Source organism: Littorina saxatilis, linkage group LG11 (assembly GCF_037325665.1).
Source record: "Littorina saxatilis isolate snail1 linkage group LG11, US_GU_Lsax_2.0, whole genome shotgun sequence".
NCBI lineage: Eukaryota > Metazoa > Mollusca > Gastropoda > Littorinimorpha > Littorinidae > Littorina > Littorina saxatilis.
In genome coordinates this window covers 12,798,619-12,823,434 of record NC_090255.1, presented here as the reverse complement: position 1 = coordinate 12,823,434, position 24,816 = coordinate 12,798,619, and the positions used below count along the sequence as shown (strand labels likewise).

The 24,816-nt window shown below is 43.1% G+C and overlaps 1 protein-coding gene across 1 annotated transcript; it reads left to right on the top strand.

Annotated features, from left to right (window-relative positions):
• The first annotated feature begins 6,375 nt into the window (after positions 1-6,375).
• LOC138979778 (dentin sialophosphoprotein-like) lies at positions 6,376-23,649 on the top strand. Its single transcript, XM_070352515.1, has 11 exons — positions 6,376-6,466; positions 7,909-7,965; positions 9,209-13,138; positions 14,505-14,610; positions 15,549-15,632; positions 16,598-16,651; positions 17,228-17,325; positions 20,553-20,654; positions 21,265-21,343; positions 22,415-22,624; positions 23,510-23,649. The coding sequence occupies exons 1-11, from the start codon at positions 6,398-6,400 to the stop codon at positions 23,572-23,574; spliced, it is 4,854 nt and encodes a 1,617-aa protein (XP_070208616.1). The 5' UTR covers positions 6,376-6,397; the 3' UTR covers positions 23,575-23,649.
• The last annotated feature ends 1,167 nt before the right edge of the window (positions 23,650-24,816 follow it).

Here is a 24,816-nt window from a genome sequence, read left to right as displayed (position 1 = left end):
ACACACACACACAACACACACATACGTGACGCAACAACGGGCCACTTGAATCGATTCATTATCTATTTCTTTCCATCAGTCCCAGCACTTCCAGTGTATGTTATATCGCCAAACAAAGAAAGACACAACACCATTACCCGTGCTAATTGCTATAGGCTAATCAAGTAGGTCGTTTCAGTGTAGTCGGGAAAACACGGACACTTTTTTTTACATCGGCGAAACTTCTCCATCATTTTTACACCTCTGCCGTTCGTAAATTTTGAAAGAAACCCCCCCCCCCCCCCCCCCAAAAAAAAAAAACAAAAAAAAAAAACGGCGTATGGCTACCTGAATGGTGGGGTAAAAACGGCCATTCACACTGTAAAAACCCACTCGTGCAGAAATATGAGTGGGAATTTCAGCACATGAAAGAAGAAGAAAATGAAAGAAAAAATCTGCTGGTATCTCCGTGTCTCCATCCAAGGGGACAGGTCACAACTCGACGACCGGTGTAACACGAGAAAATTACTCCCACGAGATTTTTACTCCGGAGTAAACATTTCGTACGAAAAAGTTACTCCCTTTACGAAAAAAGCACACCCCCATTGCACGAGAAAATTACTCCCCAAGACAGGTGAGTTCCGAGTAAACATTTCGTTCAAAAATGTTACTCCCCTCACGAATAAATAACGAATAAATTACTTCACCCCAACACGAGCAATTTAACTTCCCATACCAGGTGTACGAAATTTTTACTCCCTTGTCCCCTGTTAGTCTTGGTGGTGGAAGGGGTGGAGGGAGGGTAGCGCGACATTCGTGTGCGCGAGATCACTGGCATTATCCCTTCGCCCGCATCCCATTTTTGCGTACGAGATTTTTACTGGAAGTAAAAAAAATGGGGAGTACAAATTTCGTGGAGGGAGTAATTCTTTCGTGCCTTGGGGAGTTCTTTTCTCGTACGAAAAGTGTACTCGGAGTAAGAATTTCGTACGAAATATTTACTCTGGAGTAAATTTTTCGTGGAGTAAAAATTTCGTGTTACACCGGCACGGTTGGCCTAGTGGTAAGGCGTCCGCCCCGTGATCGGGAGGTCGTGGGTTCGAACCCCGGCCGGGTCACACCTAAGATTTTAAAATTGGCAATCTAGTGGCTGCTCCGCCTGGCGTCTGGCATTATGGGGTTAGTGACTGGTTGGTCCGGTGTCAGAATAATGTGCGGACTGGGTGAGACATGAAGCCTGTGCTGCGACTTCTGTCTTGTGTGTGGCGCACGTTATATGTCAAAGCAGCACCGCCCTGATATGGCCCTTCGTGGTCGGCTGGGCTTAAGCAAAACAAAACAAAAACAAAAAAAAAAACTACTTTAATACCGACTGTTTTTCTCCATTGAATGAATCTTCAAAATACTGATTTTTGTATTCTTCCAGTTTCCCAGCCTCTATAGATCATATCGTGTGTTGAATCCCTTATACATGTAGTACGCGTATTTGTTCCCCGGGATGAAGCTGTGATTACTGGTATTTCAGTGTTTTCCAAAGATTAAGGACTGAATCTCTTATAACTGATTGCCCCCTCCCCCCCTGCTTCTGCTACAATATCATCTCTGAATCGGCACCTGCCTATCTTTCTGAACTGGTCTCTCTCTACACTCCCTCTCGCACCCTTCGTTCTTCTGATGATGCTCGACTTCTCTGTCAAGGTCGCTTTAAACGCAAGGCTCATGGCTTCCGCACGTTTTCGTATTATGGACCTCAGTTATGGAATTCACTCCCCTTTCAATTACGTCACTCTCCATCCATTTCATCTTTTAAGTCCAATTTGAAAACTCACTTGTTCCAACAACACTACGGATAGTTCCTTAGTATAGAGTCTGGGGATGTGAGATGTGCATGTGCTGTTTGAATCTGACAGTGATTGTATGATTTTTGTATACATGTATTGTTGTCACGCGCTTTGAACTTCTGATAAGGCGCTTTATAAATGCCCGTTATTATTATTTTATTATTATTATTACTGCAAAAAAAAAAATCAAACAAACAAAAACCACACCGTAATCACACACAAAAAACACAGGAACACAACAACAAAATCAAAAACAAATTCTGATTAAAGCCGGTATGATGAGTTTGTTTTTTTAAAAAAAAGATAAACAAAATAGATGAATAAAACGAATCTGTATTTACTCAGTGGTATTTTTTCTCCAAACTGAAAAACAATTACTTGCATTTTTGTTTCGAAGAGATCGAAGCTTCGATCTACTGGTAAGATTTAAATGTTCCTCGGAACTATGCATATCGATCTCAGTGCCAGAGTATGCAGGGGCGGACCACTTCATTTTTAGGGGGGGGGGGGGGGGGGTTCCAAATTTCTTTTAGAGACAATTCCGCGACGACGCGAAGCGTTTAGTTGAGGGCGCGAGAAAAATGTCAAAAATGTTGATAAAAACATGGAAAATGGAGCAACCTGGTGCACTCTGAGCCAAGACACTTCCCTTAATACACCTTCCAAAAAGTAAATTTACCAGACAAATCTGGATCAAAACAAGGACATTTGATCGATCTGGTGCAACCTGAGCACACAAATGACCCAACTGTTTTCCAAAACCGTCACTTGGAAGACAAAGGCCGGCTCCTAGGGAGGTCCGGGGACATCCCCCCCCCCCCCCCCGGGGGAAAATTGTGATACAAATCAAGGAAAATGGAGCAATCTGGTGCAATCTGAGCCATCAATTTTTCTTTATTCTGAGTTTTATTTATTAATTTCATTTTATTTTTTTAGGCTGGGGGGGGGGGGGGGTCCGGAAAGCCCGGACCCCCCCCCCCCCCCCGGCCCTGCGCCCCTGGTATGGGTATAATTGTCCCCCCCCCCCCCCAAAAAAAAAAAAAAAAGTCGCGTAAGGCGAAAATACAATATTTAGTCAAGTAGCTGTCGAACTCACAGAATGAAACTGAACGCAATGCCATTTTTCAGCAAGACCGTATACTCGTAGCATCGTCAGTCCACCGCTCATGGCAAAGGCAGTGAAATTGACAAGAAGAGCGGGGTAGTAGTTGCGCTAAGAAGGATAGCACGCGTTTCTGTACCTCTCTTTGTTTTAACTTTCTGAGCGTGTTTTTAATCCAAACATATCATATATATATGTTTTTGGAATCAGGAACCGACAAGGAATAAGATGAAAGTGTTTTTAAATTGATTTCGACAATTTAATTTTGATAATAATTTTTATATATTTAATTTTCAGAGCTTGTTTTTAATTCGAATATAACATATTTATATGTTTTTGGAATCAGCAAATGATGGAGAATAAGATGAACGTAAATTTGGATCGTTTTATAAATTTTTATTTTTTTTTACAATTTTCAGATTTTTAATGACCAAAGTCATTAATTAATTTTTAAGCCACCAAGCTGAAATGCAATACCGAAGTCCGGGCTTCGTCGAAGATTACTTGACCAAAATTTCAACCAATTTGGTTGAAAAATGAGGGCGTGACAGTGCCGCCTCAACTTTCACGAAAAGCCGGATATGACATCATCAAAGACATTTATCAAAAAAATGAAAAAAACGTTCGGGGATTTCATACCCAGGAACTCTCATGTCAAATTTCATAAAGATCGGTCCAGTAGTTTAGTCTGAATCGCTCTACACACACACACAGACAGACAGACAGACACACGCACATACACCACGACCCTCGTTTCGATTCCCCCTCGATGTTAAAATATTTAGTCAAAACTTGACTAAATATAAAAAGAATCTCTGGTTTAATTCTGAGCCACTGCAATATTTCAGCGTTTAGGCGTGCCTGTAGAATGTAATCTAGTCATTTAATTCGTATTTCGGTCCAGTGATGTTTGAGTTGAGCAGACCTGTAACTTCTGAATGAGTGTAACCTCGAGTCCGTGCAACTTCTACACTTCCCTGATGTTGACCAATCAAATCGTCACTGAGTCTTAGAGTGGTGTGTGACTATCACGCCATGAATTTGACCAATGAACACATGGCCAAACTTTGAGAGATAATGAACAGTTTATTTATAAAGACAGGCTTTTTATTTAGGCCTATCAGTTCTTGAACCGGCTCAGGTTCAGCTATTTTCTACTGCTATGCGGCAAGACGTTTTTGAAATGATGGTAACAGTTTAAAGCCAACAAGTTTGCTCATAAGAACTCAGTTGTGATGATCAACTTGAAACTGACTTGAAATCGCCCGGGTTTCGCGGTGTCAGTCAGTTATTGCCGTTTTGCCGCCAGATCGAGTTACTTAGTTGTGCAGTGTGCATCATAGTGTGAGCCTGTGGTACGTGGTGGTGACGGGGGTGTCACTGACTCAGTCAGGGTGTGTGTGTGTGTGTGCGTGTGCGTGCACGGTGTGTGTGCCTGCGTGTGTGTCACTGTGTGTGTGTGTGTCACTGTGTGTGTGTGCATATGTGTGTGTGTGCCGGTGTGTGTGTATGTGTGTCACTGTGGTGTGTGTGTGCATATGTGTGTGTGTGTGCGTGTGTGTATGTGTGTGTCACTGTCTCAGTGGTGTGTATGTGTGTGTGTGCCGGTGTGTGTGTATGTGTGGTGGTGTATGTGCATGATGTGCGTGTGTGTGCCTGCATGTGCTACTATCTCAGTAGTCGGTCAGTGTGTGTCAGTTGTTCATACTCAGTGACTCTTCAGTTTAAATTGTGTGGTTCGGTCAGACACTGACAGTTTTGTGTCATCATCAGTCCTTTTAACTTCGGAATAACCGCTTTGGCTGTCTTTATGTATTTTTTTTGATTGACAGTAAAATGAGTCCTTCCATCTTTAGTGCAAGGGCGGGGTCATAAGAAACAACCGAACAACTTGAATTGACTAAGTTGAGCAACTGACTCAGTGCCGTTCAAGTTGAGTCAACCACTCAGTGTGACTCACCCCGCGGCCAACCAACCATGGCAAACACTTGAAACCGCAAACGAACCAAGAAACAAACAAAATAATAAAACAATTACAGAGGCGAAACAAACTAAATTGAGAGACACTGAAAGTTAAAATTCACTTTCAGAGAAACAATATATTTCCAAGTTACAATGCTTGTTCTTACGGTAAGTTTTCGCATAGCCTGGGTGGGGAGCGTTGGTGGTCAGTGGTGGTGGTGGGGGGGGGGGGAGGGGGGGTAGCTCTTGATCTTGATCTTGATGATTACGCTGCTGGGTACCAGAAGACTGGCATAAATGCAGCGGGGGAGAGTGCGGCAGCCTAATGGTGGTAGACGGCTGCTAGCTTGGCTTTAAAGATGCCAATGCTTTTGGAGGTTACAATATTGTCCTCAAGTAGATTCCAGTCTTGTGCCGTCTTCACAAAAAAGGAGTTCCTAAACTGATCAGTGCGGCCTTGAGGCACTGAATAGGGTCTATAATTGTTTCTTGAATACTGTGAGACGATGTTGGATGTGTGATGGTCAGAGTGTCTCACTGGCCTGATTTTACGGCCTTGCTGCTTCTGCTCAGCCGTTAAAGAACTGGTGTGATGGCCTCGCGCCCCCTAATTGGCGTAGAGGCGCGTCCCCCGGGTGGTGGATGGGGGAGCCTTCTCTACTAACTTCTGAGAGAAGGTCGCATCACTCTCGATGCCGTGAACCTAATTAGGATCTTTTTCTTGTTTCTTCTCTATTTCTGCCTCCCCAAAGTCCTTTTACTTTCCTTTTCTCACCCATAAAATTCTTCACTTTTTACCCTTGTTAAGTGGTTCTTGTATAGAATATAGTCAATGTTTGTAAAGATTTTAGTCAAGCAGTATGTAAGAAATGTTTAGTCCTTCAGTGTACTGGAAACTTGCATTCTCCCAAGTTGCAAGCCCCTGGAGCAATTTTTTTATTAGTGCTTTTGTGAACAAGAAACACTTAACAAGTGGCTCTATCCCATCTCCCCCCCTTCCCCTATCCCATCTCCCCCCTTTCCCTCGTCGCGATATAACCTTCGTGGTTGAAAACGACGTTAAACACCAAATAAAGAAAGAAAGGTGTGATGGTAGTGCCGGTACCAGCCCCTCAAGCTGTGGAGAAAGGGGAGGGGGGGGGGGGGGGGCCGAGAGAAGAAAGTATAAAGACAAAATTCTTTGCTTGTTCTCAGTAGCCTGATACATTTTTGCAGTTTCCGTAGCCGCCCTGGTGAAAAACTCGCGAGCACCTGCAACTCCAGAGTAAAACAACATTTTAAATAAAATAAAGTACCGCCTTTGTTGACAAACTATCAAGAACTTGCACTGATCTTTGTTGAGATCTCTGCTACGAATATATAATTCATCTATTTTTAGATAAATGGACAACTCCGTAATCATTGCACTGGTGGATCCGTGCATAGATCAGTGGATCCGTGCAGCACAGAGTACGTTACTCTTGTTGCATTATTGTTCCTCTGATGTAAGAGTAGAGTCCCCTCCAAAGCAAGGATGGCGGAGTTGAAACACAAGCTGAAAAAATACAAGGCTTACTTAGAAGCACATCCTCGCGGAGAAAAGGTAAAATGTCGCTTGAAATGTCGTCTGTCGAATAGACCAGGTTCTTATTTATATTTTCCGTAAAGAGACTTATTTAATGTGAGGGAAAACCTTTCAAATCTGGTCATGAAACAGCTGTGTGTTTTCTTGTAATAACTGTGTAACACAGCATCCGTTTTGTCGACTTTGCACAATTTTGACGAACGCTGGCAGATGTTACAAATGGATTTGTATTCACGTTCTCTCAGGAAATATATCGATATAGTGTTGAAAGTGATTGTGAACACGCTTTGTTGGGTTTACTGTCATTCAAAAGCAAGAAGAGATTGATTGAGAGTGTAATACTAACTGTAAGTGTGACTGACATGTTTAGAGGGCTGGTTACCGTTAAGACAATGGTTAAGACAATGGTTAAGAGATACTGCAGCCAACTATGAACAGTAAAGATCTCTGTTTACTAATTAAAAAGAAAAGGACATGTATTCTGGCAGTTTTTTGTTTTGTTTATATATATGTCCATGTAGAAACGGTAGTACTCGTAGTCGTAGAATGGTGGTTTTTGTCTTGAACAAAGAGACACAAAAGTTACCTGTGTGTTGAGGTCTACCCTATTTTTTGGGGCCGACCCTATAACTTTTTATTACATTTGTCAAAAAATACAAAAAAACCCACAAGTAAACGAGTGCAGAAAACGCAATGAAAGCGAAAGCGCCCGAGTCGCACACTTATTTCCCTGTCAAGTAGGTTTAATTTGTACACATTAGAAAAAAAAGTTTAAAAAAAAAAAGTGATTGCCTACCTTCCTACCCTATTTTTTTGGCTATGTTACCGTAACCACACCTATTATTTTTTTTGGCCCTATCATTCGCATACTTGCACTGTGATTCTTTAGCATCCTATAGAGATCTAGTGGGCAAAGGCACATGCCTTAGTCATTTAGACTTAAGAGGAAAGTCGTCGGGTGTGCTAACAATGTTTTTGGACAGCTCATCTGAGAGTATAAGGCGCCGCTTTTTATAAACATTATAGCCGTACACTTGCGCGGTGAAGTGTGAAGGAAGAAGAGGAGGTCATATCACAGTCAACAATAATAATGACCATGTTCGATGGGTGAAAAGGACAATGACGTCGGTGAGTCACAGGATAAAGTGTCCTACATACATGTGACCACCTGTATGACGTCTGTCTGCTACAAATTAAACACTGTTGTGCACACCATATGTTTTTTGACATACTACAGTATTTGCGCAAGAAACTCTAGTCATTTCAAATATTTGCACAGTGGGATTATACATTTAGTAATACTCTTGTTGATCTTACTCTTAACAACATGACTTCTATGTAAGGTTAAACTAATGGGAAATTAAAGTGGCATTTTTCTTGACTTATTTTCTTTCTTATAAGTCTAAATCTTGTTTGGTACTGGGCCTACTTATTAATTTACCGGCATGTGTATTTTACAGGTTTATCAAGTGTTGAGGAAACTGACATCAATTCCACTGACTGTCTCTCTCTTACAGGTAAGGTTGACAAGGGCTGTAACATAAGACATAAGACTTTATTTCAACCATGTGCAGTACACTAGGGACATGTTTTGGCCAGAGTACAATCAATCAATCCATACACGCCCTTCCAAACATCGCTTGCAATCTCAGTCACACACACGCTCACGCACGCCCGCATACATTCCCCACACAAAACCCACAACAGCACACACGCACAAGCATGCTCCTCCTTAACAAAACGTGTTTAACCATCAATTGTACATATGCGTAAAATAAACAGTATAGAAGTATCAGTAAGAATTATATATGTATCAGACATTAGTTATGACGACAATAACTAAAATCACAAATCCTTAATAATTTTAAAACCAAAACATTTATTACAATACTACACTTCAGTAAGAGCTCAATTTTAACTAAGAATGAAATTTAGCTGGGTTCTACTTAAGACTCCTATTTTGTGGACGTGGTCATGCAGAGCACATGTATGCTTGTACTTGTACTTGTAGACACACGTGTGCACGCATGCACTGTTGCAGTCACGCACACACACACACACATACACACACACACATGCACACACACATACACACGCACGCACGCACATGTACACAAACACACACACACACACACTGCACACACACACACACGCGTTGCACTGTAAATGGTCTTAGTACTCTTACACATTAGCAAACAAGCTGGCGGTAGTGTTAATTGCTCTATAGGTAAAATTCAGTGTCACACACTGCACACACACACACACACGTGTTGCAGTGTAAATGTTCTTAGTACTCTAAGTAGTCTAACACCTTAGCAAGCAAGCTGGGGCCAGTGTCAATTGTTCTACAATTCTGTCACACACATGTACACAAGCATTTTCAGACACCTTTCTTCTTGTAAAGCGTTTTAGTTCTGATGAAAAAAAGTGTTGAACAGATTTTTTTTTAATTCACGGAAGTAAAACACTATAAGTATAAGATAAGAAGAACATGCATACTGGTTGTACATTTCAATGGTGTTATTGAATGCTTCAGGAAACTGGCAATGCATAGATCTGTTGTATATATTTTAATGGTGTTATTGACTGCTTCAGGAAACTGGCAATGCATACCTGTTGTAAATTTTAATGGTGTTATTGACTTCTTCAGGAAACTGGCAATGCATACCTGTTGTAAATTTTAATGGTGTTATTGACTGCTTCAGGAAACTGGCAATGCATACCTGTTGTAAATTTTAATGGTGTTATTGACTGCTTCAGGAAACTGGCATTGGCAAGTGCGTGCACGGATTTCGCAAGTTTGACGGCAACACTGGCGATTTGGCCCGAGATCTCATCGCCCGGTGGAAACTGCTAGTACGTGAGGCGGTCAAGAAGCAGACGGCGTCTAGCGAAGATGAAGGCGCACAGCACTCTGGATCTGAACAAGAAGGAGGCAACGAGTCTGGCAACGAGTCTGGCAACGAAGACGCTTCCGGCAGTGAGAGGGAGGAAGAAGAAAACGCTTCAGGCAATGAGAGCGAGAGATCAAGAAGCGGCAGAGAAACGGAGGAGGAGAGTGAGGGTAGCGATGAGGAGCGAGGGAATGTGAAGGAGGAGAAAGAGGAGAGATCATATCACAGAGAGCGAGAACACAGTGCTTCAGAGGAGGAGGTTGAGCGCTCTGCATCTGAGAGCGAAGGTGAGAGAAGTGACGGACGCTCAAAAAGGTCTGCCTCTTCTGACTCTGCCGGTGAGAGAGAGTCAGGCGCAGACTCGGACAATGGTTCGCGCTCTCCGTCCCCGAGAGAGAAACATCGCCACCACAGGAAAGACCACCACAACAGCTCTGCACACTCCACGCAGCGCAAACATCATCAACAGTCTTCCAGTTCTAAAGCCTCCTCTTCTTCCCAACATGCAAAATCTAAAGGTGAACACTCACGATCATCCGAGAAAGACAGACACAGAGAACGAGAGAAAGGGAAAGAAACGAGCGGATTGTCTTTGTCAAAGACGCACTCTTCACACCATTCAGACAAATCCAAACACAGTGGGAAAAGCGAGAAAGAGCATGGTGGGAAAAGTGAGAGAGAACAAAGTGTGAAAAGTGAAAGGTACTCTAGTGAAAGATTGTCAAGGAACGAAAAAGAGAGTTCAAGTGGCAGAAATGAAGAATCTCGCAAGAAGGATAAACACTCCTCACACAGCAGTTCAAGCCGACCACCCACAAGTGACAAGGTTAAAAGCAAAAAACATTCAACCCACCAGAAAATATCGCTGGAAGGTAAATCCAGCGGTCATCCTTCGAGTGATAAAAGTGAGAAACATTCATCGCATAACAAGACATCGTCGGAAGGCAAAACAAGTAGTCAGCATTCAGGTGATAAAATGAAAAGTGAAAAACAGTCCTCACAGTCACACAGCAAAACATCGGCAGAAGGTAGATCCAGTAGCCAGCGGTCAAGTGATCGAGACCAGAAGCATTCTTCGCATAATCAGCATACCTCAGAGGGCAAATCTCGTCAACATCACTCATCTATAAGCAGTGAAAAAACGTTGTCACACAACCAACAATCGTCAGACCCCAAGTCTAGCCATAGCCATCGCTCCAGTGATAAAAGTGAAAAACATTATTCACACAGCAAACACCCACAGGAAAGCAAACCTAGGACCAGTAAGCATGAGGTAGATGAAAAAGAGAGAAAACACTCAACAAATTCTTCAAGGGAATCTAGCCCTGGGGGTGAGGCATCCGATGAGGAAGCTCAAAATTCTGGTGAGGATTCGCCTGCAAGAAAACAGTCTTCATCATCCCACAAACACTCAGGTCACCAATCGTCCCATTCTTCCAGCTCGAAGCATCGTGATGCGGAAAAATCATCAGATCACAGACATTCTGGTGGCAAATCAAAGGAGGGGAGATCTGGATCAGTTACAGTGGAAAGCAGTTACAAGCCGTCAGGTCACAGGGCTGAGAGGAATAAATCAGAGTCTCGGCCTTCTTCAGCAGGGAAATCGCACTCACAGAAAGACAAACATTCAGAGAAGAGGCACTCCTCTCACCGGGATGCACACCCTACCTCCGATAAGCGTTCGTCAGCAAAATTTCAAGACGAGAAAAAAATAGCTAAGCCGGAGAAAGAACGAAGCCTTTTTACAGCTCTGACTGAAACCAGCCATGGCCAGGATGACCACGCGACGGGAGAACCTGCCGCTGACTCGTACGATGATTACGAGGATTACATCAATCGGTGGATTGAAGAAGGCGTCACGGAGTACAACCCTGGTTCTGTCAAGAGCAATCTCAAGTCTGGGCAGAAAAGTGTCGATGATTACGAAAAAGACATTGATCAACAGGTCGATGGTTGCGCCAAATACAACCCAGGTGCTGTTAAGAGCAAGCTCAAGTCTAGGCGGAAAAGTGTTGACGATTACGAAAAAGACATTGATCAACAGGTCGATGGTTGCGCCGAATACAACCCAGGTGCTAAACGTCCAGAAAACCTATCTTCCTCGGCTGCCAAACACAAGGCTTCCCGGAAAGAATTCAGCCAAAGTCCGGATGACTACAGTGACTTCATCGAGAAGGGAGTGAAAAAAGACTGTGCAGAATATAAACCAGGCTCCAAAAGATCACGCAAAGATGCTAAGGTGTCACAAAGAGAGCAAAGCCCCGACGATTACGGAGATTACATAGATCGTGGGGTGAAGAAGGAATGTACAGAGTATAAACCTAGTGCTCCCAAATCTGAGCGGAAAAATTTATCGCTCGATAAGCTCAAGTCCAGGAAAGACCATAGCCAAAGCCCAGATGATTATAGCCAGTACATTGAAGCAAAAGTGAAGACTGACTGCATTGAATACAACCCCAGCAGTATTAAACAAGAAAAGCAGTATGAAGCGTCAGAAGAAGGAGTTTCTGCGTCGGGCAGAGAAAAGTCTAGAGGCAGAGACTCTGATCACAGAGAAAAACATGGTCACAAACATCACAGCAAAGAAGGAGACGGGCACAGAAGTCGCGACAAATCAAACCATTCCTCTTCCAGGCACAAATCCTCTGAAAGCCACAAACTTGTTGACATGGACATTAAGAAGAGACCCGATGGTAAGCTCTTTCAGGAACCGAGGGAAAGCGCTGAGCTCAAGAGCAAACGTAGCAAGCATGACATGTCTCCAGAGTATTCCGAGAACCGCTCGCCTAGTCCTGCTAGTGACGATTCTGACCGGCAGCAAACGGATACAGTCGTAAAAAGCAGTCAAAAGTCACAGTCTGCGGCTTCATCTGTACATAAAAGTAGCCCCCAACCCTCAGGAGAAAAGTCCCAAAAGTCGAGTTCTTCTACAAAGAAAATTTCCAAACGCCCCGCCTTTATAGACGAAAGAGCCTTGATCGAAGGCAGTCTGTTTGCGACACCTGACGACTATAGCGTCAAAGTCCCCGCGAAGAAAGCCCACAGACCCTCGGAGAGCAGAAAACCTGAGAAACTCTCCTCAGACTCTCACACCTCAACGTCTGGAAGCAGAAAAACTGAGAAAGACTCTTCAAGCTCTCAAAACTCGGGAAGTAAAAACGCTGAGAAGGACTCAAACTCTGGAAGTATAAAAGCTGAGAAGGACTCAAAATCAGAAAGGTCATTAACACCATCATCCAGGGATCACAAATCTTCAGACCGTGGCTCAAGTAAAGAGCGCTCAGAGAGGGAAGGCAGCGCTCACAAATCATCTGACCATCGCTCAAGTAAAGAGTGCTCGGAAAGGGAAGGCAGCGCTCACAAATCATCTGACCATCGCTCAAGTAAAGAGCGCTCGGAGAGGGAAAGCAGCGCTCACAAATCATCTGACCATCGCTCAAGTAGAGAGCGCTCGGAGAGGGAAGGAAGCGCTCACAAATTGTCAGACCATGGCTCAAGTAAAGAGCGCTCGGACGGGGAAGGCAGCGCTCACAGATCCTCACACAAATCTTCCAGCAGCTCCGACAAAGGGGACGCCAGACCCAAAGAGAAGAGCGGAAAACAATCCAAATCTAGTTCAGGTAGTGGTACTGGTAGCCGCAGGCCGCGCGAGCCATCCCCAGACGAGTCGGAGTCCATGGCATCGTTTGAGGACTTTCTGAATTACGATGAGACCAAGGCCGCAAAGAGGAAGAAAGTAGAGAGACCTCTGGTGATATCAGGACCTAGCACGTTTGGAACATCGGCTCCAAAACAGGTGACGTTTTGATTGTTTTGGGGTAAGGGGGGTTGGGGTGTGTGTGTGTGGGGGGGGGGGGGGGGGGGGGGGTGTGTGTGTGTGTGATTTTGTTTCAAGTTAAAACCTAAGCATACCTAAGCATAACAAATATTTGACATTTGATGTGTTCCGATCAACTTGTGTTTGTTCTGAAACTGACAGCTGGTTTTGAGAACCAAGCGTTCTTACTAATATTTGTGTCAGGAATTGTCAGTTTGTCAGTTTCATTGTGATTGATTATCTTTTTTACTTGGCATTTGTTGGCCTCTGATTAATTTCTGAGTGTATCTTTTTGACTCACATGCGAAGCAAAAGTGAGTCTATGTACTCACCCGAGTCGTCCGTCCGTCCGTCCGTCCGTCCGTCCGGAAAACTTTAACGTTGGATATTTCTTGGACACTATTCAGTCTATCAGTACCAAATTTGGCAAGATGGTGTATGATGACAAGGCCCCAAAAAACATACATAGCATCTTGACCTTGCTTCAAGGTCAAGGTCGCAGGGGCCATAAATGTTGCCTAAAAAACAGCTATTTTTCACATTTTTCCCATTTTCTCTGAAGTTTTTGAGATTGAATACCTCACCTATATATGATATATAGGGCAAAGTAAGCCCCATCTTTTGATACCAGTTTGGTTTACCTTGCTTCAAGGTCAAGGTCACAGGAGCTCTTCAAAGTTGGATTGTATACATATTTTGAAGTGACCTTGACCCTGAACTATGGAAGATAACTGTTTCAAACTTAAAAATTATGTGGGGCACATGTTATGCTTTCATCATGAGACACATTTGGTCACATATGATCAAGGTCAAGGTCACTTTGACCCTTATGAAATGTGACCAAAATAAGGTAGTGAACCACTAAAAGTGACCATATCTCATGGTAGAAAGAGCCAATAAGCACCATTGTACTTCCTATGTCTTGAATTAACAGCTTTGTGTTGCATGACCTTGGATGACCTTGACCTTGGGTCAAGGTCACATGTATTTTGGTAGGAAAAATGTGTAAAGCATGTGAGTCGTATGGGCTTTGCCCTTCTTGTTTTAATGTGTGTGTGTGTGTGTGTGTGTGTGTGTGTGTGTGTGTGTGTGTGTGTGTGTGTGTGTGTGTGTAACTGCAAGAAAGTCACTAGCCCGCTGGTCCAGTACATAGCAAAGTTGCTGCATCTGACTTGAAACTCGATATTACAACCAAAAGTGTTGCATTTGACCAACATTTTCACTAGTCAGCCGGGCGAGTTGCCGGGCGGTTTCTACTAGCCCGGCGGATGTTTTACTCGCCCCTGGCGATCGGGCAGGCGATTTGGCCACCCCTGACAACTGTGAACTTTTTCCTTGCGTGCAGTTGAAGCTGACGGAGTCGGACATCTTGGCCTCGTTAGGAGACACCAGTGTCAATTACAGACCCAGGCGTTTCCTGCCCATAGAGGAAGGGAGACACACAGAGAAAGGTCGGTACAATGGGCAATTAAATAAACAACAGTTGTAGGTTATTGGAATGCAGGCCTGAAAGTGGCGAGTATTTTACTCGCCATGCCGAGTAGAAACATGTAAATGACGAGTAGAAATGTTAATCAACTCGCCAAATGCGAGTAAAGTTGCTGAAACAAATGGTTGGTTTGGCGAGTATAAAAAATAAAATTTGCTCTCTGGCTCGTAAATTATAAAAAGTACTAGCCAAAGGCCAGTGCCCCATTTCGTGGACTTTCAGCGCTGGAATGTTTCATTTATGACGAAACAAAACGTTACATTTACCTGAAGCAAAAAACAGGGATGGTAGGTTATTACTATTAGAACGATGAACTGGTGACAAAACAAATTGTTACATTTACCAGAATAAAAACAACAGGGATGGTACATTATTTGAACTTTTAATTTATCACAAAACAAAACGTTACATTCACTGTATGTAACTGTATGTACGTGTGTAAGTGAATATAACGTTTTGTTTTGCCTGGACGGACACGGGTCAACTTTATGTGCAGACCCAGAGACGGAAGCCATGTCCCAACCCCATGTCACCACAATGGCACATAAAAGACCTCGGTCATTCTGCCATAAGTGCAGATGGCTGATACCACCTAAACACCCATACACTTGTGAATCTCATCAAAAGCCGTGAGGGCGTAAAACTCGAATTATCATATAACCCATATCTTGTCCTCAAGAGGTGAAATATTCAGCCTGTAGGACAGTAAGCATTCTCTCTCTTCCCCTGGAGCGATGAACTCATTTGTTATGCTTGAGACTTTGCAAGGGTTGACAGGACTGCAGCAGAATGCGGATGTTTTCTTGCCGGTCCCACATGGGCAGGGCTCAGTATGGCCGATGCAGATTTTTGTGTTGAGGTGAAGGTTGACATTGTTAATGTGTCTGTCTGTTTCATCAGGTTTTAGTGTGGACCCCATGAAGATCGGAACAAAGCAGACGACTCGCACTCAGGTGTACTCTGGGCGACGCCACGGCCTGACAGGTGAGAAATGATGGGAAGGCCGATTGGTGTCAAAGTCTCCTCCGAACAAGGAGTATGGCTGCCTTAAGGGTGGGGTAGAAGACAGTCTGTGGCTGTGTTTTATGACATTGACTGCCTTGTCAACAGCTGCATGACGGCTTTGATAAAAAGCTTGGAACCTGCTATAAATGTTGATTTATTAGCTTTTCCACGCAATTTTATACTGTTATTCGTCAGGTAAATGCACACTGTTTTGCTGTTGTCAAAACGCATTTTGTTCTATGAAATCTATCTGAACTACTGTGTGTGATGATTGTATTTGTAGTTTGTGTGTGTGTGTGTGTGTGTGTGTGTGTGTGTGTATGCTTCTATATATATATATATAAATATATATATATTATATATATACGACTTGTGTCTGTCTGTCTGTGTGTGTGTGTGTGTGTGTGTGTGTGTGTGTGTGTGTGTGTGTGTGTGTTTTCGCGATGTACGGCCAAAGTTCTTGATGGATCTGCTTCAAATTTGGTGGGCATATTCAGGTAGACCCTGGACACAACCTGGTCGATGAGAATTTTCAACACGTGCTGTCAGCGCGCAGCGCTGTACCGATTTTGGTTTTTCTGTTCATCTTCCCAGATCCATTCCCAGTAACTCTTCCTTATCTTCTCCAGTGTTTTGCGTTTATCTCCCTTCCTTCGTGTGGCATCAATCCATATTCCCGTTACTATTTTTAGAAGGTCACTGTCCACAACGCTCAATCCATATTCCCGTTACTATTTTTAGAAGTTCTCCTTCGTGTGGCGTCAATCGCGTACGGTGCGCCACTGACCCGGCGAAGCCGGCATACGGTGCGCCACTCACCCGGCGAAGCCGGGTATTCGGCTCTACTTCTTCCCGGCGAAGCTGGCTACCCGGCGAAGCGGGTATTCATCTAGTAGAGTATATGTCAAGTATTCATGATTGATTTGTGTGGATTTTATTTTCAGAGGTGAAGTCCCTGTTTGACCTCTGTACCCAAGTCCTGATCGAACACATTGATGGTGAGTTCTTACAATAGTACACAGGAACATTCATCAAAGTTAAGTGCTGTTCACACGGGAGAATTACAACCAACTTTCCAACAACTTCCAAGTGAGTTTTGTTCAAACCAAGTCGGCTGAAATGTCGCTGCCCATGTGAACAGTGCCAATGCTCACACAAGATTTAAGTCATAGTTCTCAGCTGATTTGCACATTTGAGCACATTTGTTGTTATCTGGCTAGAGCTTTACCAATCAGAAAGCGTAATAATAAATATCTGCTCCAAGTAAAAAAAAAAAAAAATTTTTTTAAATTTTTGTTTTAATTTAAAAACAAAAAATTTGCTCCAAGTAAATTGCTACGGAGTTGAGCAGTGCACAACTGAATTTTCAAGTCGATGCGTAATTGAAACTAAATGGAAACTAAATTGTCTGTACCCTTTCCATGGCAGACTTTTTCGCAGACTTGGTCTCAGTGACTCGAGAGCGACTTCAAATAAAACCCTAACTATTTTCACAGAAAGAACTGTGCCTTTAAAATATGACACAGATATGAGCTTCTGAAATATTGACGCTGGCTGTATGCTTCTGTGGACAGATATCGACTACGTTGGTGGCATTCCCTACGATGTGCTGAGGCCTGTGGTGGACAGAGCCAACCCTTCACAGCTCTACAACCTGGAGGACCACAACCCCGTGAGTGGACAGTCTTGACCCTATGACCCCCAGAGCAGGGACGGCAAATCGTCTGCCTGATCGCTAGGGGCCAGTAAAAATTTTGCTGGACCAGTAACAATTTCGTCGGGCTAGTAGAAACCATCTGGCAGCTCGCCCGGTTCGCCCAGTTGGCCAGTGAAAATTCTGAACACAGCCCGGTTGTCTATCGTATCACCGCTATTTTGTGTTTCAGAGTCTCCATTTTAGTGTGTAGCATGTTCCGGGCTAGTGAAATGTATGGTGGGCCAGTGAATTTCTTGAAGTTATTTGCCCAGCTGGCGAGTTACATTTTTGAGATTTGGCCTTCCCTGCAGAGGGCACTCCAGGATGTCTCCCCAGACAAGATATTTAACTTTTTTAACCTTCACTGGATCACGCTTTGGACTGCACAGTCCTGATGATGTGGACAGAGTACAACCCATACATTCGAAAGAAAGATTCACTGTATATGTAAAAGGAATGGGTTGCACACGACCCACGCCATCCGTACAAGTATAAAGGTTTTACCACCTCTTTGCAGAGTATGGGTTGTAGTGGACCCAAGTCGTATAAAAAGGAATAAACACTGTAAAATTCCTTGTTATATTCTATATATGGGTCGTCCACGACATGATCCGGAATGTGTAGTTTGAACAACATCATTACTTATTTGTTTGTTTTCAAAGATAACCCTTTACAAAGGTCGATGGGAAGGTCCTTACATAAAGTCTCTATCAAAAACTCCCCGTAGTTTCAGAGGTAGAGTGAAAGACCCCCCAATTTAAGACTCCCTCCCTTTTAAGACCCTGTTTTCTCAGACTTTTTGTTCATAACCCCTGTAAGTTTACCCCCATTTTAAGACTCCCTCCTTTTTGACTCACATGCGAAGCAAAAGTGAGTCTATGTACTCACCCGAGTCGTCCGGACGTCCGGAAAACTTTAACGTTGGATATTTCTTGGACACTATTCAGTCTATCAGTACCAAATTTGACAAGATGGTGTATGATGACAAGGCCCCAAAAAACATACATAGCATCTTGACCTTGCTTCAAGGTCAAGGTCGCAGGGGCCATATATGTTGCCTAAAAAACAGCTATTTTTTACATTTTTCCCATTTTCTCTGAAGTTTTTGAGATTGAATACCTCACCTACATATGATATATAGGGCAAAGTAAGCCCCATCTTTTGATACCAGTTTGGTTTACCTTGCTTCAAGGTCAAGGTCACAGGAGCTCTTCAAAGTTGGATTGTATACATATTTTGAAGTGACCTTGACCCTGAACTATGGAAGATAACTGTTTCAAACTTAAAAATTATGTGGGGCACATGTTATGCTTTCATCATGAGACATATTTGGTCACATATGATCAAGGTCAAGGTCACTTTGACCCTTATGAAATGTGACCAAAATAAGGTAGTGAACCAGTAAAAGTGACCATATCTCATGGTAGAAAGAGCCAATAAGCACCATTGTACTTCCTATGTCTTGAATTAACAGCTTTGTGTTGCATGACCTTGGATGACCTTGACCTTGGGTCAAGGTCACATGTATTTTGGTAGGAAAAATGTGTAAAGCAGTTCTTAGTGTATGATGTCATTGCTAGGTTTAGTTACCCTAAAGGTCGAGGTCAAGCATGTGAGTCGTATGGGCTTTGCCCTTCTTGTTAAGACCTGATTTTCTCGAATTTTTGGAGGTCTTAAAAGGGGGGTTCCAATGTACAGAAACTTTTGTGAGGCTCAGGGTTGTCCATGACCTAATAAGCACAGTGAAGGTTCACCTGGTGCCTCCTGGAGAGCACAATATCGTCGTTGTCCTTAAAATGTTATTTTGGCGTAATTCGGTTCTTGATGATTTGGATGTTTTTGTGCTTTAGACTAAGTTAACCGTTCTCAATGAGAAACATTCTCTAGAATATGATGGACAATACATGTTTCAACATTCTCTAGAATACGATGGACAATACATGATTCAACATTCTCTAGAATATGATGGACAATACATGATTTAACATTCTCTAGAATATGATGGACAATACATGATGGACAATACATGATGGACAATACATGATGGACAATACATGATGGACAATACATGATTCAACATTCTTGTATCTTTCTATCCATACCAGGTATATATATATATAAACACTATTTCATAATCAAAATAATCAGTTTTCGCCTTCTGCTGAAAAGCTGTTTGAATTGAGTTACGCCAAATCCCATGACAACGTTGATATCTCCTGCTAGAGAACCCACATGCAGATCCCAAAATGCTGACCATACACTGTGCTACCGACGTTCACTCTTGTTTTTGTATTATCTACAATGCAATCTGATGCATATTTGTTTTGTTTCTACCCGCTTCCTATGAGGTTAAGCATGTTTGCTGTTTTATCAAATCTGCTGTGGTTGCTAATTAAGCGATAATTTTCTTGACTGTTCATAGAGCTACAGCAACGGATTATGTGTTTCTTATTTATGTTACGCATAGCGAGGGTGAGTTGCGTAAGCATTTGCTTTTTTTGTAAGTTTGAAATTGGCGGAGTTACCTCCCATGTCATGGGAATTCTGTGTGAGAGGCAGATAATAATAATAACATTTATATAGCGCTAAATCAAAAACTTTCGTTAAAAAGGCTTGCTCTAAGCGCTTGACATCTAAACTAAAACGTCATTCACACTCTTTGCAATGATGTACAAGAACTTCATGTCACACTCTTTCATTCAGTATAGCACCATTCACACAGTTGTTATTCTGTACAAGGCAGAGTTAAAACATACTTGATCATTTTGAGGACTCTTCAGATTTGAGAAATTACTGATGGCTTTTTTTTCTTCTTTTCTTTAACAGTAGTGTATATACACTGTATATGTACATAAGATGTAACCTACATTATTTCTACAGGGATGGCCAAATCTCAACATTTTAACTGGCCAGCCGGGCGAGTAACTTCAAGAAAGTCACTAGTCTGGCAGACATTTTGCAGGCACTTGATCTGCAGTGTTTATATGGCTTAAAACCCCAATATTACAACCAAAAGGGTCGCATTTGACCAGAATTTTCATTGGCCAGGCGGTTTCTACTAGCCCGGCGGATTTTTTATTCACCCCTGGCGACCGGGGAGACAATTTGGCCATCCCTGTACCAGATAACAGCGTACTTTAGTTTGAACTTTTGCTTTCAAATCTTGTCATTTCTGACCTTGCAGTCTTTTGTTGTTCTGACAGAATTTTCTTGAAGACACTGACCACCTGTGGAAGATCCACTGCCAGAAAGATTTCCGTGGCTGTGATCCCGACGAAATGGAAACGTGGAGAGAACTCTACCTGGTAGGCCTTCACAGTTCTTCTTTCCATCTTTCTCTTGTTGTTTTGTCACCTTGTTGTCACTATAATGTCAGCGTTTTCCCTGCCGTCTTCAGAGGCCGGTCACATACAATGATTTGCCCGGTCACACGGGCCGATCTGTAACAGGTCTGTAACCGGCTTCTCCAAAAATTGTCGGCTCTTGCACAGTGCATTTGCCGTGTGACCGGTTGTAGCTTGCAGTCAGTCAGTGATTGTCTCATAATGAACAAATCCTACGATTGAATCGTTACTTGTTTTCGTCTTTCTGCTTTTTTGTGTGAATCAGTGTTTTGTTTTGATAGAAAATACGGTTATGTCAACTTGCCAATTGGGCCCAGAAGTGTTTTGTGCATGTTAACCGTTTGTCGTTTTGTGAGTTCGTATTTTTTCTTTTTTTCTTGGTGGTGTTGTTGTATTGTTATACATGTACTTAAAAATAATTAAAAACATGTTAAAAGAGAAAAAAAGTGTTGAACAATTGAATTGTTTATTTATTTATTTTATTTAACGTTTCAATACTTTCATTTCTTAACTTATCGTTTGTTTTATCTTGAAGCTTGCTATTGTTTTACCCTTGTTTTTTTCATCGCAGCGTAAATACGATGAGCGCGAGGAGAAGTACCGGAAGCTTCGGGACAACATGACCAAGACTATGACCAAGGGACAGACAGGTCAGTTTGTGTGCTGCAGTGGAACTCCTTTTTATCACCACCGAAAATCTGAAAAAAACACGCCTTGAAGCTGAAGAATACTGATAAAACTATTTGCAACAGGGAATGGCGAAATCTCAAAATTTAAACTCGCCAGCTGGGCGAGTAATTTCAGGAAAGTCACTAGCCCGCCAGAAATTTCGCTTGTCCGGTACATACCACAGTTACTGCATCAGTAGTGTTTATACCACTTTGTAACTAGATAGTTCAACCAGAATTGTTGCATTTGACCAGAATTTTCACTAGCCAGCTGGAAAAGTTACCAGGCAGTTTCTACTAGCCCTGCGGAATTTTTACTCGCCCATGGCGACCGGGGGTACGATTTGGCTATCCCTGTTGCAATGTAATTGGCTTTTAAAAAAAAGGGGGGGGGGGGGGGATGGGGGCCCAAAATGCAGCTCCTGTCCATCTTTGACTGCCCTGTCCCCTGATGTGCATGTGCAGAGCTGCCAACTGCTTTGAGCGTAGCATGCTACATTTAAGAGCGATTGCTACGCCAAACGAAAAATGGCTACGTTTAAACAAATAATCTCGAGCATGCAACAGTTCCCTCTTTTTTTTGTAAGCCCTGGTACTCATTTCTGCTTCCCAGTCCAGGTCACGTGAGTACAGCTATATAAAAAAAAGAAGTGCTTAACGAATATGTCCAGTGATCAGCAAGCCATCGCTGGCGATTTGTGGCTCCGATGTATATATTTTTTTCCGAAAAAAGTGGTATCCTATTTAGCGCAGTTGCTGCATAAAATACAAATCAGACTTAGTTGTTCCTCCCGATCGTAGGATAAATTCGATCGGAAGCGAAGAACATGCTCCACCTCGTTTTGAAAAGCTTGGCCAAGGTACTGGGGCTCTTACTCTACCAGACCGCTGAAAATCCTGACTGAGGTTTTTTTCTGGAAAATGTCTCTGTGAGGTGTGCAAATACTAAGAGCTTACCATAAACACTGACAGATTTTGTATACGCTTCTGAGAGGGGATATTTGGGATTGGCACCTCAGTATATACCATAACAGTTTCCTTTTTTTGTCCCAGGTCGCAAGGTACGCATGGCTTTCATGGACACAGTGGCTAAGCCGCCGCGAGAGGTGAGGCGCCAACAGCAGCGGCACGGAACGGCCGGCATCGTGAGAAGCGGAGTGTCGACCTCATCGTCGTACTCTGCCTCCTCGTCCCTCAAGCACAAAGCCTACATCCCCATGAAGCCGCAGGGAAACTACGAGCCTGTGGAACAGCCCAGCAGACGTGAGTCGTTTGCTTATTTTTCTTGTCTTTTTACATTTAATCAAATTTTTAATGTTTTCAGATATACTGGGAATTTAGACAAGGGTGGTGATGGTGTGTGTGTGTGTGTGTGTGTGTGTGTGTGAGTGTGAGTGTGTGTGTGAGTGTGTGTGTGTGTTTTCATGCTATGATTTACTAGTATTTGTGAAAAAAATGTGGTACATGTACGCTCATTTTCATTCTGTAAGGCCCACATACATTGACATTGTATTAATTTCTCTAAAGGGAGGGGGCTAGGGGGGGATTTGTTGCCTTCAGCAAAAGTAAAGAATGGTTTGTTGATTGCTCTTGAGACGGGCGCAGTGGCATGGTGGTAAGACGTCGGCCTCCTAATCGGGAGGTCGTGAGTTCGAATCCCGGTCGCTGCCGCCTGGTGGGTTGAGAGTGGAGATTTTTCCGATCTCCCAGGTCAACTTATGTGCAGACCTGCTAGTGACCTAACCCCCTTTGTGTGTACACGCAAGCACATGACCAAGTGCGCACGGAAAATATCCTGTAATCCATGTCAGAGTTCGGTGGGTTATAGAAACATGAAAATACCCAGCATGCCTCCCACGAAATCGGCGTATGCTGCCTAAATGGCAGGGTGAAAACGGTCATACACGTAAAAATCCACTCGTGCTAAAAACATGAGTGAACGTGTGAGTCTAAGCCCATGTACGAAGAAGAAGAAGAGATTGGTCTTGCTCTCTATCTCTCACTGTTTGCCTGTATCTCTTTTAATTTCTTTCCATTACTCCAAGTTTACGGTTTCTATTTCTCCAAGTTTACTTGTGACTGTCATTGTAATACTAAACTGAAAGTATGACCAATCTATATCCTCTCCTTTTTTCTCCCCCGAGACAGCGTTCATCCGGCCAGCTCCCTTGATGCAGAAGACACTGAAGATGCTGAAGAAAGTCCGACACTGAAGTCTCACAGCGTACATACCGCTCCTAGCCATGTTGCACGAGTGAGAAGCTATCCTGAAGTGTGGGAACTCTGAGATGATAGGCCAAGTTCCAGAGGTCGTACTGTGGTACATGCAATGTGGGGAACTTTTGATGAGAGGACATCTCCCATGAAAGGACACCTGTAATTGTCCCTTCGCCTATTTTGACTAAAATACAAGTCATAACAGGACACCTGCATTGTGGGGACACTTTTGGCTGGTCCCAAGGGTGTCCTTTCATCACAGGTACCACGTTTGTCTGTGTCAGATGGCACATGATCGGAAAGTTTTTTTAGAGAGATAGACAAGAGTGTCATCTGAGTCAGATTATATATCATCAGAAAGTTTTTCAGAAAGAAAGACGTCAGTGACAGAGAGTTGTCTTCTGAGTCAGACTACATGATCAGGAAGTTTTTTCAGAAAGACAGAGACTATCGTCTGAGTCAGATTACATGATCAGGAAGTTTTTCAGATGATGAGAAAATAGTGCCTGAATACTGATCTCCATTTTTGACTGTGTTTACTGTATCAGATAATGCCATGCATTAGGCCACAGGGCATAGCAGGTAGTGAGTAAGGAAGTAAGTACTGTATCAGATGTCATGCATTAGGCCACAGGGCATAGCAGGTAGTGAGTAAGGAAGTAAGTACTGTATCAGATAATGTCATGCATTAGGCCACAGGGCATACCGGGTAGTGAGTAAGGAAGTAAGTACTGTATCAGATAATGTCATGCATTAGGCCACAGGGCATAGCAGGTAGTGAGTAAGGAAGTAAGTACTGTATCAGATAATGTCATGCATTAGGCCACAGGGCATAGCAGGTAGTGAGTAAGGAAGTAAGTACTGTATCAGATAATGCCATGCATTAGGCCACAGGGCACAGCAGGTAGTGAGTAAGGAAGTAAGTACTGTAAATGCCATGCATTAGGCCACAGGGCATAGCAGGTACTGTTTCAGATAATGCCATGCATTAGGCCACAGGGCATAGCAGGTAGTGAGTAAGGAAGTAAGTACTGTATCAGATAATGCCATGCATTAGGCCACAGGGCATACCGGGTAGTGAGTAAGGAAGTAAGTACTGTATGAATGATAGGACTGGGTCCAGGAAGAAGAAGAAAAGTTCTTTGCTTTTCATGGTGATCGACTGATGCATACAGGGTATGGGTTTTATGAAGGCTAAATCATCAGTACGAGATTGGAATATTTTTAAGTGCCTAGCT